This window comes from Tiliqua scincoides, chromosome 1, assembly GCF_035046505.1.
Source record: "Tiliqua scincoides isolate rTilSci1 chromosome 1, rTilSci1.hap2, whole genome shotgun sequence".
Classification (NCBI taxonomy): Eukaryota; Metazoa; Chordata; class Lepidosauria; order Squamata; family Scincidae; genus Tiliqua; species Tiliqua scincoides.
In genome coordinates, this window is record NC_089821.1 from 304,652,123 (window position 1) to 304,665,528 (window position 13,406).

At 42.6% G+C, this 13,406-nt stretch overlaps 1 protein-coding gene across 1 annotated transcript in view; it reads right to left on the minus strand.

Annotated features, from left to right (window-relative positions):
* Positions 1-1,494: 1,494 nt before the first annotated feature.
* Positions 1,495-13,406, minus strand: part of ADSS1 (adenylosuccinate synthase 1) — a 31,971-nt gene continuing 20,059 nt past the window's right edge. The window contains exons 7-13 of the mRNA XM_066629516.1: positions 11,207-11,288; positions 7,945-8,071; positions 7,187-7,341; positions 6,198-6,322; positions 3,894-3,991; positions 3,255-3,404; positions 1,495-2,677 (exon numbers count right to left, since the gene is read on the minus strand). Of these exons, the coding sequence (XP_066485613.1) occupies positions 2,625-2,677; positions 3,255-3,404; positions 3,894-3,991; positions 6,198-6,322; positions 7,187-7,341; positions 7,945-8,071; positions 11,207-11,288 (790 nt within the window). The 3' untranslated portion in view covers positions 1,495-2,624. The remainder of the gene's footprint in view (positions 2,678-3,254; positions 3,405-3,893; positions 3,992-6,197; positions 6,323-7,186; positions 7,342-7,944; positions 8,072-11,206; positions 11,289-13,406) is intronic.

The following is a 13,406-nucleotide window of genomic DNA, read 5'->3' on the forward strand; positions in this document are numbered from 1 at the left end:
CTTGGTGCACAGGGGTTTTCTGCTCCCCTTCCAGCAGCAATCACCCATGCTGCCATCAGAAGGGGAAAATAGTTAAAAACCTTGCATGTGTGAAAGTGCTTCTCTGGAACTGAGCAATTCATTAGAAGACTTTGCATATAATCCAACTCACAGTGTAATCCTAAATCAGTGTAAGCTGGCATGACTGTCTCTGTGCTGGCTCAGAGTGTCGCAAACATGCCATAAGGCACATTTGCAGATACTCCTGAGCCAGTAGGGCTGGTGCAAAAGGCCACGTTGGCTTGGACCCTGTACCAGCTGGCACAAGGATGTGGGGTGGTGGGAGGGCTTTTTTGGAGGCAGGAAGGGGCATTTTGGGGTGGGGGAGGACGGAACAGAGTGGATTGTGCCTGGGAGTGGGGGACGAGTGAAGTAAGCCTCTGTCGTATCCTAACTCCTCTCCCAGCCAACCTGGCATTACACTGGGCTTCCTAGATTTGCGCCAGCTACATAGCTGGTTTGGAATCGAGAAGCCCAATTGGGGGTGGCTGGGGCTCAACGCAGGGTAAAGGAAAAAATATTCCTTTACCCCAAGGAGACCTCTAACCAGCTGCTAAGCTGCAATGGATGCCATACAAGCCATGTGGCTTGGCTGCACCAGCAAAGCTTAGAATTAGGCTGCCCATTAAACACACAAAGCACATTAGTTTTCACTGAATTTACAGTTCAACAATTAAGCCAAAGTTAGTGTCACTACAGATCTCTGTTCCCAATTTTGTATTACTTATGAAGAACTAAATTTTGGCTTCCATCACCAAACTGTCAAAGTCATATTGCAGTGGAAGAGATATATCAGGGGAACCATAGATCTCTATTATACCTTGGCTGCTATCTCTAGAACCTTGTTCAGATAAATATTAGATCTTGAAACCTAGTCAAGTCATCAAGGACCACCACTCCGGAAAACGAGTTTGTCAAACAAGTTTGAAATTCTGAAATTTGAAAGCAAAGTACAGGTGGGGCCTCAGTATCTGTGTGAGGGATCCGTTCTTGGACCCCCCCCCCAGATACCAAAAACGTCAGATAAGAAAATCCGCAGTTCTCGCCCCGCAGTTCCAGGAGGCAGCCTGAAGCTTATTGTGATCTTATTAAGCAACACATTTTTGCTGGGGCAAGTCTCTAAAACAAGTTAATGATGCATGGAGGGACCCCTGCACCTGCAGATAATTGAAACCGCAGATTCCGGAATCCACAGATACAGAGGCCCACCTGTACATGCAAGATAGTACCTCTTTTCAGGAGGTACTCCCCCTCTTCTCTACATACAGCTTGGCACCAATATTTCTGCTAGAAACATAAGAAAATGTTTCTAAGGTGCATCCAAACCAACAGTCATATTTGATTTCAGTTTGGTACCTATGGCCCATGACACATCCTCTCATGCTCCCCAGGAACACATGGTTGCAATGGTAAATTTTGTTATTTAAAAAAAAAAATGAAGGCCTTTTCCCTACTTTGCCCTTTAAAAACAGTTCAGATGCACTGCTAAGAGACTCTTCGGTGTGTTCTGCATATTATCATGTTGCACTGCCAGGCATTCCTTTTAAATAAAATAGTTGCCACATACTCCAGAATATCACAGATCCAGATAACTTAGTAGATCTGCAGCGTGTCAAGAGAAAAGGACACTACAGCCCCGTATTCCTTTTTATGCAATGTTGACCAAACAATCTAGCATGACCCCTATTCCACTTAGGGTCAAGGGGAACAGGGACAAGGACAAAACATCAGCTGTAGCAAATCAACACTACAGTCTGGCAACACTGGTTTTCCGAACCGAAGAATTACTAGAGTGCAAGCAGGCCACACGCAGTCTGCAAGCTCAGAGAAAACATCCAAGAGCTTACATTCCTTTTGCTCCATTTTAGAGTTGTCTATGCTTGCTATGGTTCCTTCGATCCCCTGCCTACTGCACAATGGCCAAGAGTGCAACACTCCTGAAGGACTCCATGTGGAGTGCCTGCTGGCAAATATTTGAAGGGGTGCTCTGTTCTCCTCGGCCACTCAGCTGCAATCAATTTGACCTACTGCCAGAAAATGACTTCAGTTCCTGGCTTCCTTCCTTCCTCTTTTCCCCTTTATTTGAAGTTACATTAAGAAATAAGCACAGGCTTTAAGTTAACAGCATTTGCTTTAACTGCTGGGCTGGAAAGCAGCTACTCAATTTTGCTAGCTCTTAAGGAGTCTGGTTTGCTCCATAAGCAACCTAATTTTAATGCAACATAGAGCTTATGCTGCAATTTTATTGCTTCCTGACACAGGAATGGGAATACCCTCTTACAGCCTTCCACAATCTGCTGTGAATTTCAGTATTGGTAGCTGCTTATAGAAATAATTTCATATGAGTTTATCGCTTTTTTCAGATGTAAGTTTGAGATTAATCTGTGCACCACCCCTCCTGTTCTTATTCTGTGTTCCCGATTCTTATATTTTATTTTAAAAAGCTAAATATTAAAGAGTACAAGATATCAATCACAATCTAGGAAGAATGTTTTGGTTTCAACCAATTGTCATCGCAGATCAGGAATAGGAAGGAACAGGTGAATATTAAACTGTATGTCTTGGCACTGAAGTTCTTTGTTCGATTAAAAGAGCTGGATCATTGACTCTCTTGATTTTCCAACTCCCACCCATTTAACTGAAGAGGAGAGAAATGAAGAAATTTATTAGAACAATTACTTGGGAGTAAGCAGGCATCATGAAATCTGCTTTAGGTTATAATTCTAAATGCGGCTGTATAGACTCCAGAACCCCAGTGTCTTAAACAGCAAATGCCTTTAGACTGCTATATCACAGCCAATACAATAAAAGTGCTTAACTTTGGCAGAATATGGGCAACAAAATGTAAGTAGAGTCTATAAACTATTTTACTACTCAGACAATTTAATTCTCATGTTTTACGTCCACGTAGTTTTGCAGCACTTGCAGCCATAACACACACATCTGCCCTATGAGTGCATACAGTCATAGGCTGTAAGACTTTGTGCAAGACTTTAGCATGGATGGCTCTTAACTCTGTGGAAGGGATGTCCATTTAGACAAGGTTTACCTGTTTTCTAAGGTACCCATAATACTGTTCGGGAACCTCTGATTTAGCCAAATCCCCACAACAGCTGAAGCAATGTGTGTGCCCAAGGAGAAAGAATCCCCTTGTGGGCACAGTCTTGTTGGCACATGGCGCACTCACTAGGAATGGGCACTAGAAAGAGACATACCTGCTACCCCTACATGGTTTTCCACAAACCGAATGTAGTTCTGTGCTTTGGGTGGGAGATCCTCCCATTTTCGGGCACTGGTTGTGTCCGTCTTCCACCCTGGCATTGTTTCATACTCCACCTCCACTTTCTGTAATATTTCCTGGTTAGCTTCAAAAACAGAGACAAAAGTGAGCTCCTGAAAACCATTCAAATATTATTTGGCAAGCCTTAACAAAATTCAGAATACAATGGCTAAATTTTAGTAGGTATCAGTGGGATTACTGATTACTCAGTAGTAGTAATCAGTGGGATTACAGTGTACAGCGGGATCAGTGTACAAATTACAGTATTTACAGTGTCCATCAGTATTTATGTAGTTTATCCTACTGATTACTCAGTAGTAGTAATCAGTGGGATAAACTACATAAATACTGATGGACACTGTAAATACTGTAATCGAGAAGGTTGTCCTGTCTTCAAATTGTGATGCTGGTTTTTCAAATATGAAGTAGCCCCCTGGGCTGACTCACACATATGGCTGTTCCACCAAATGAGTGCAGAAGAAAGTAATACAGTGGTAATAAACACGAGAATCGGTGTTAAGGGCTGAGATGTACTGGTTTCTTTAGAGGTTAGAGTTCATAACAGTTAACTTACCGGGAAAATATGGAATTCTTTTTCCACCCAGCTTGTAAGCAACACCAACTTTGATTTCATCAAGGGCATCCAGAATATCCAGTTTTGTTAATGCCAGGCTGCTCAGAAAACATTAGATAACATTACATGTAAAAGACATCCTCAAAAAGGACATAGTGGAAATGGAAAAGGTGCAAAAGAGAGCAACTAAGATGATTACTGGGCTGGGGCACCTTCCTTATGAGGAAAGGCTATGGCGTTTGGGCCTCTTCAGCCTAGAGAAGAGGTGCCTGAGGGGGGACATGATTGAGACATACAAAATTATGCAGGTGAAGGATAAAGTGGATAGAGAGATGCTCTTTACACTCTCACATAACACCAGAACCAGGGGACATCCACTAATATTGAGTGTTGGGAGGGTTAGGACAGACAAAACAAAATATTTCTTTACTCAGCATGTGGTCAGTCTGTGGAACTCCTTGCCACAGGATGTGGTGGTGGCATCTGGCCTGGATGCCTTTAAAAGGGGATTGGACAAGTTTCTGAAGGAAAAATCCATGATGGGTTACAAGCCATGATGTGTATGTGCAGCCTCCTGATTTTAGAAATGAGCTATGTCAGAATGCCAGATGCAAGGGAGGGCACCAGGATGAGGTCTCTTGTTATCTGGTGTGCTCCCTGGGGCGTTTGGTGGGCCGCTGTGAGATACAGGAAGCTGGACTAGATGGGCCTATGGCCTGATCCAGTGGGGCTGTTCTTATGTTCTTATCCTCACTCAACACCTTCTTTAATTGCCTGCGCCTGTGTTTATGCTTTTAGCCCAGGGGCCACTCCAATGGAATGAATAAATATAAACTTAAGTAATATGGTGGTGGGTCATACCTTGCTCATTTCAGAGCCCTCTAGGTGTCTCACTTTCTTTGAGAGGGGAGAGGGCTGAATCACCCTGATTATAACCGTCCTCTCCACAAGAAAACATCAGAGCCTGTCCTCCTTAGCTGCACCCTGGAGCTCTCTACTAGCCTTTCCTTCCTCTTGCCTCACCAGCACATTAATGACTGTACTCTTATACCTTCCGATTCCCACCTGTGCCCCATTTCTCTGCATATGACCAGGGAGGAGCAGGAATAAGGAACTTTGCTCCTCTTGATCTTTCCTCTCAAGGAAGTCAGTTTCACCTACTAGCTCCCGCCACGGCTCCCTCAGTGTCCCTTTGGCCATCCTGGGGTGTTATCCCTGGTGAGGACCTGGACACCAATCACAGAATGAATCATAAACAGTTACATTGATCAAGTTTACTAACCATGGGCAGAAGTCCCTTTAAACACAGTTATGGATCACACAGCAGATAATCACATACATTAAGTGTTGTGATTCTGAAAAGATGAGAGCTAAGATATGACCTACCAGATGTATTTTAAAACAGCTATGCAATGCAAGTGCTTTTTTCCCTTCAATTTATGATTTTTTAAAAATTATCTGCGAACACCAAAATGAATAAGGCCAGTGCAGTAACCTTTGCTAAAGGATCAAAGAAAACAGAATTGTATGTATTATCCTCCCAACCCTCCATGGTCAAGACTTATGCCAGCATCCTCTAACCATTGTTAATGTTAACCAGGGTTCCACTTTATTCAGTGTTTATTCAAAGCACAGATTGTGTATTCCCTTCCCTGGTCTTTCCAGGCCATCAAAGACTGAGGCAACTCCATGCTCAGATAGAAACCCCAGAAAAGGACAACACCATCTGTCCTCAGAATACTCAAGGAGGAGCAGCAAACAGAGCCATTGTCTCCTTTGGCCTGGCTCATATACTGCCTTGCTCATCCTAAAAATGTGTGCTGTATATATTGAGATCCTAGCCATACAGGTGGAGATTATGGCAACAGGGGTTGTACAGAACATAGCACTTGGTTAGACTAATATTAATGTTACCTACATATTTGTGATCCAGAACAGCGCTCGTCAAACGATGGCCAACGGGCCAGATCTGGCACAATGCTCCATCCCTCCATTGTGTGAGCAGCGCTTACCATTCTGGAGTGCTGCTCACAAGAAGCCCCTCCATCTCTTGTTGTGCGACCATCTGAGCAGTTGCATCTGCCTCGAAATCTGGACGTGACAGCCTGTTGAGACATTCATGTACAGACATGAATGCCGAGAGTGATACGCAACAAAGATGGAGGGGCTTCTTCTGAAATGTAAGTGCTAGTCTGAATGGAGACTGACTTAGCACAGCACAGTGGTCATGAGTTTGGCAACCGCTGCTCTAGAAGATAAAAAAATTATGAGATTCGAGTGTAGGTCAAAATCTGTGATGCTTACGCTGTGAATCCATTGATCATATGAGCGTATCTCAAAATGACAAGGTCTAACCAGCCACAGCGCCTTTTTCTGCCTGTGGTTACTCCCCATTCATGGCCTCGAGATTGTAAGAGGTCTCCAATTTCCTGTAGGGACAAAGATATATTTGGAAAATTGCTGTTAACATGTCAGACAGTCAAAACAACTTAATTGTTTAATTTTAAAAGAAGCTTTAGATGAGTGCTGTACAATAAATGTGTGATGTACTAAAAAACCAGACAGCATACAGCTTCTCTTCTAAAACCTTATGCTACATAAGATTCTCATTTCCATATTAAAATTCATTCTATGTATTTTGAACTAGAAACAAGGGTTTTGGAGATTTTAAGAGTTAATTCAGAAAAAACCACTAGTTAAATAAATAAATGGTTCCCTCTCCCTAAAGGGCTTATAATTTTAAAAAGATAGGTTTCCCTTTCTGTTCTCTATTTCGTTCTGCCTAGAATTCAAATTAGCAACGATACTTAATGTCTGCCAGCTCAACCAGAGTTAGAAACTTGTTTCAAACCATGGTTTTCTAGTCACAGAGGGCAAATGCTAAGCAGTTTGTGGATCTGGATGTTACAGAACCAAATGGAAGCTAAATAGGAGGAAAAGCCATGTGTGAGAGGGGAGTGCAAGAACCCTGTGAGAATCAGGGGCTTTGTTAGGGTATCACTTTAAAATTTAGGTTCCAATAGGAAACTCCTAGCAACAGACACTTAAGGTATCCTGCAAAGCAAAGTGAGACCAACGTATTTATTGACTCTTACAATGAAAAGCAACTTGAAGATTAAGCTATCACATTATCTTTCCCACACTGGAACAAAGCTTGAGATTTGTGTTAAATATTTCAGCCTTGCAACTCCAACCCAAGATGAAATAGGACCTTTGTCTTGGCATACATACATTACAACGTCCTATTACATGGCCCTTATTTTTCTTTTCCACTTCGTTAACTCTAAACCTACATTTATCTGTTCAGTAGGGAAGGCGCCAATTCCCACTCTAGTTGTATAGGCCTTCACGACGCCGTACACCTCTCCAATGTACTGAGGAGGGATGCCAAGACCCGTGCAGACTCCGCCCACAGTGCAGTTTGATGATGTCACGAAAGGGTATGTGCCTGCCCAAAAAAAATGACGATAAGTTGTCCACAGGAATAACACAGCTTCTTATTTTATTTTGAGACGGTCACTCGCATGCATTGTTAGTTACCTTAAGCAACCTTAAAAGATTAAAATAAGGAGGCCCTACCCTATTCACATTTGCAAATGTGGAGGGGTGATTATAAGCTGATAAAGTATGAGCAAAATCTTAATTTTACAAATATATGTTTATTTAAGGTCACATAAATCCATAAAGTGGGAGATTGAGCCCATAATTATCTGAAATATTAGAAAGTGATGCATCTAGTGGTGTGTGATATCTTCCTTCCTTCAATCCCCAGTGATTCTTCCAAGACTTGGATACAAAAAGAGGTATATTCTTCTCAAGTGAGCACAAAATAAGATACAGCTCAAGCTTGCTTCTGAATATATTTTTAGACATCCCTTAAGGTTCATGCACATAAGAGTGATGAGATGAAGTCTCTTGACCAGTTTGCAGCGTGTGTCCTTACCAAGTGTACATGTGTCCATAAAACAAATCTGCACACACAAAGTAGGGAAATTTTGAAGAGGTGGATCTTAATGGTGATAAAGGAACATAATGTATGAGGGTGACTTACCAAAGTCAATGTCAAGCAATGCTGCATTGGCACCCTCCACAAGAATTTTCTTTGGAGAGCCGTGCAGTGCTTCGTACATAAAATAAACACCATCTCGCACCATCGGTCTTATTTTTTCAGCATATCCCTGCAAGATTCAGTGAATATATAAGATTAATCAAATGTTTCCATCAGACTGGCAGTAAGCCAAGAACAAAAGCACTTCAAGAGCCAAACCGCAGTGTTACATTTTAAGGATGTTGGATAGATTTATCCAGATCAAAATTAAGGTAGTTTACTAGAGGCCAATTTGCAGTTCCTTAGGACAGCTGAGCAGGTACTGTGCAAGGCCAGAACTGTGATATGTGCATTTATTTCAGGGAAAAACTCCTAAGTATGATATGATTTCAGAATGGTCTTCCAAGTTCACTATTTTCAAAGTAGTTCGCTATAGTTTCAAAGTAGTAACCTTGGTGTGACTCAAGATTACTTCCAGGTCTTCTAAAAGTTAACAAGAGAAAGAACCCTGGCACAATCCAACATCTCAGAGATTACACCAAATAAATGCATTATCCCCTAGAGCCGTGGTTCCCAACCTGAGGTACAGAACCTTTAGGGGTTCTGTATCCAGGGGTTCTGGATACCTTTAGGAACCTTTAGGGGTTGAGTCTCGGTATTTGCAAGGGTTCTGTTCCCAAAACTCATGTGGATGGCAAAAATCGCATTAAAGCAAATCATTTAAAAAACAATGTCCCTTTGCTAGGAGATTTAAAAACAGCCTTGCTGACCTTTGTGATGTAAGACAGAGTCATTAGGCAGACAATCCATCAGTCTCTTTCCAGGTGCTTAGAAAGGATTCACTCTGAGCCAGCAACCCCTTCCTTCACCCAGAGTGCAGTGCTGGGAAGGAATGCAAAGGAAGGAGCATCTTTCTTTCACATGCTCAGAGGGAAGGGAGGGGTCGCTTGCCTTGGAGTGAAGCTGTTTTAAGTGCCTGGAGAGAGAATGATTGACAGACTGTCAGCCAGCTGTCCTCCCTCACATTAAGGAGGCTATTGTTAAACAACTTTTTTCCTTTAATTTAAAGGGCCCTTCTCATCTCGTTGAGATTAAACCGCAGGTAAAAAAAATCCATGGATAATAAGGTTATACTTGTACTTGAAAAAGAACTGAATAATGGTGGAAAAAGGCAGAATGCCCTGAAGGGCTGGCAAGGCAAGAAAGAAGACAGCTAGCTGGCTGCGAAAGCCCCAGCAACTGCTAGTTTCAGGTCATCAATTTGTGTATTATCAGATATGGATCAGTAGTTGAAAACATTGAAATAACAGCAACTATATTATTTACAAACATTTTGCTAATATGTGGGTGCAATTTATGGAAATGGGCTACCAAGGGGTATGCACATGAAAAAATGCAGGGAACCACTGCCCTAGAGTAATGGTTCCCAATCTTTTTAGAGGCCCTAGAGGCTGCTGCCTGATTTATAACTGCCAAGAGGTTGGCTAGATGATGATTGGGCAGCAGTGCTCCCCCTCCCAAGTAGCAGCTTGTTTAATCTTTGCACGTAGCCTAATCTACCGTCACCAAAAATTGGGTCACGACCCACTGGTGGGTTCCAAACCCAGCGTTTGAGAACTGCTCTCCTAGAGGACACTCTTTGGAATCCCACAGGAAGCTGTCTTATGCTGCACTTCCTCTAGCTCAGAACTGTCCACACTGACTGGCATCGACTCTCCAGGATTTCAGACAGGAATTTCTATCTGCCCCAACCAGAGATGCTGCCAGGGATTGAATTTGGAACTGTCTGCAGGCAAAGCAGGTGCTCTACTAATTAGCTACAGCCCTCCCATCAGACCAGTCACTCCAACCCATACCTTCCCTTCAGGCTCAGGCACCCCAACTGACTATTTCCCCATTACAAAATGTTCCCAGACTCAAGTCCAGACCGGACTGTTCAGGCCACAGACTCCCATTCAAAAGCAAATGACCCAGAACAAAACAGTCAGTCAAATATCATGATCTAGCAATTGTCCAGGCCACCCAAACAAGAAGCTAAGTGTAAATAAGCCTTCTGTGGCTCCCAATTTGCCACTTCCTGAAGGATGCTGCTGTGCTCCAAGGCTTAACCTACCCAGAACATCTCTCTTCTGGTAGACTGATTCACACATGCAAGTTCAGTAATAGCACCGATAGCACTGCTTGCTATAACACTGTTTGTTTTAGCACTTGTTGTCCTGGGTGTAATTTTTTATAGTATTATAAAAATAAAAACAATTCAAAACTTTGTTGCTGAAAAGAACAGCTGTCTGAGCTGTGCTTTCAGCCAATTGAGGCTGTGTATTCTAGCCAGCACATGGCCATTCGCTTGCTACCATACAAGTACAAAAACTCTTTCCATAGTGATTTGATTAATCACTTATTGTATAACATCCTTTCTCCAAAGAGCTCAGGGCAGCACACATGGTTCTTCCCTTGCCCCCATTTTACAACTGTGTTCTGAGACAGGTTAGGATGAGATTGGTTCAAGATCATCTCCCAGTGAACTTTGTGGCTGGGCTGAACCTGGATCTCCCTGCTCTTAGTCCAGGGTTCTAACCACTGCACCACAGTCCTCAATAGCCATATCACAAATACAAGTCATGACTTGATATGTCATCAGGTGACGGATATGGATCAAGACATCAAGTGATGGATATGCATTTGTGAACTCACCCCTAGAATCCTTCTGAAATGCTTATGCTCAACTCCCATTCCTTTCGGGAAAGTTCCCAATGAATTGTGACCTCAGTCAAGCAAGTGCTGACATTATGCAACAGATAAGCTGGTCCTGGACAAGGAAACATTGAATTAAAATTCACTATCTTTCCCATTTAAAGACCTCAGCTGGGATTTCAAAGGGTCCCTTGCATGAGCAGAAGGCAAGTGTCTTTCCCAGTCTCTGCCTCCCACTGACTCCCCTTGCAGCCCTGAGTTCCATGTAGTTCTGAAAGGATCCCAACCCCTCAGGAGCATATTTTCAAAGGGGCAACAAAAGGCAGCAGTGAGGAGTGAGAAGCCCCTGCAGTCCAAACTAAACTGTCCTCACATTTCTCTGAATCCAGCATTTATCTGAACCTGAATCGAAATGCAAAATAATCCTTCCACCTACTATGATTTTTGCACATCTGCTATGCCTTGTATCTATCTCCCTTTTGAACCTGTTATTTCACATATTTTGATTCTGTCTTATGTTGATCTAATGTCTTAAATAGAGGCATAACCAATTAGTTTCTCCAATGCTTACCTTTAGTTTCTTCAGTTGTCCCTCTGCGTCAACCTCTAAAGAAGGAAACATTGACTTGTACTGGTAAGCCAGATTCTTGAATCTGTAGAATAGCAAACATACAGAATTTCTGAAACCTGTCTTCCTGTTTCAACAGCCCTTGGCCACAGTTCACAGAATGCTACTAAAGCTACAATCCTATGCACACTTCCCTGGAAGTAGGCCCCATTGAACCCAATGGGACTTACTTCTGAGTAGACCTGCATAGGATTGGGCTGTAAGCTGACAATTCCCTCATCCAAGCAAACCAGACTGTCCCCATGCGGGTTCATATGGTGAACTGATCCTCACACCTATTCAAGTTAGCTGAAGACTTGGAGAATACCACCTTTAGTCATCCAGAAGAGGGGTCTTTAAACTGAAGGAAGATTATCTTCTACCAGCTGAAATGGGATTTAACTTTGGGAGCTACACACTCCCCAGAGTAACCCAGTGGCGTACCCAGCACCACAGGTACCCGGGATGGCCTGCTCCCACCATCCCATCTTTGGCTGCTTGAAGATAAGGATAGACCTGCTTCCACCTTGAGATTCCCCTCCTGGGGGAGCCCTGGTCTACCCGGAATTCAAAGCAACTGGTAGACCAGGCCTCTTCCTTGTGATTCTCCACAGGTCTACCCTGCATTCAAAAGGACAGGCATGGTGGCACCCCCTTATGGTGTGCATGCAGGGCGGACCGCCATCCCACTCTGCCCTTGGTACGCAGGGTGACCAGATGTCCTTTTTCCAGGACGTCCTCTTTTTTAGCCTTGTGTTCTGAAAAAGAACGTAAGTGTCCTCCTTTTTCCAGTGAGCAGGCTCTGCATAGCCTTCTTGTAATTAAAAAATTATATGTAATAAATTATATGTAACATAGTTTTAAATAAGAAATATAGTGTTTAAATTAACTATATGAAATCAATATATGAGTGTCTTTGGATTTTATTATGTCATGTCCTATATTTTGGGGTGCCTTGTCCTCTTTTGTAGTTATGACATCTGGTCACCCTGATGGTACACTACTGGAATAATCTACCCAATTTTTACAATTGACTTTTACCTAGTGTGCCATCCAGAATTAATCTCTAGCTTTGCTAATATGAAGCCTGCCATGTTTCTCCTGTTTTCTTCCACATCAGGGACATGTGTGTTCTACATTATGCTTGAGACAGATCCAAGTGACTGTTAGATTTTATTTTATTATTTCTCTTAATTGGGGCAGGGGCAGCTATTACTGTTTGTTTATCCCAGCAACTCTTAGTGCAATCTGAAATCTGTTTTGCACCTAGTGTAGCCTATTTCTAAGTCTGCCTTACACCTCACACACTCCATCTTAAGAATGCTATAAAACTGTGGATCTTGAGGTTTCAATACCATTCTCAACATCCAAAAGTTATTCCTAAGATATCTTTATCTGTACTTAAAGGATTTGCAAGAAATAAGCAGTGTTCTCACATAAATCAGAATTCAAACAACTGTACCATCCAGTGTGTAATTAGTCTGTGGAACTCCTTGCCACAGGATGTGATGATGGCGTCTGACCTAGATGCCTTTAAAAGGGGATTGGACAGATTTCTAGAGGAAAACTCCATCATAGATTACAAGCCATAATGGGTACGTACAGTCTGAGATTAGCTGGTTGCTCACCACTAGGGCTGGATAGGAATATTTTCCTGTCACCCACATTGGCTCGGGTGGCAGTTTTCTTCACATACTCCAGACTGGAGAGGGAGGGATGGGGTGTTCAGTAAGTTTCATGCTTTAAAAATTGGTCACTTGCGTTTAATAAAGTGGCCCAAGTTAAACTCAAGCTGCAGTTTGGTGTCTTCATTTGGTGCAAGGGTAAATAGAATGCTGGATACAGGGGTGTGGCAGTGAGACAGAAGTATCTTGTTGTCTTGCATGCTCCCTGAGGCATCTGGTGGGCCAGTGCGAGATACAGGAAGCTGGACTAGAGGTGCCTATGGCCTGATCCAGCTGGGCTCTTCTTATGTTCCTATGTTAACCAGAATAAGGAATTTAATACACAATATCGTAAACAAAATTTTTCCGTGAATATGAAGATATGGGAACACAAGAACTGAAATACAGTGTTATGTAGAAGTTGACTTGTGCTAAAACATCTGTGGGAAAGGAAAAAATGATGTAAATAAAAACTTTTTTCCTAATAACTGATACCTCTT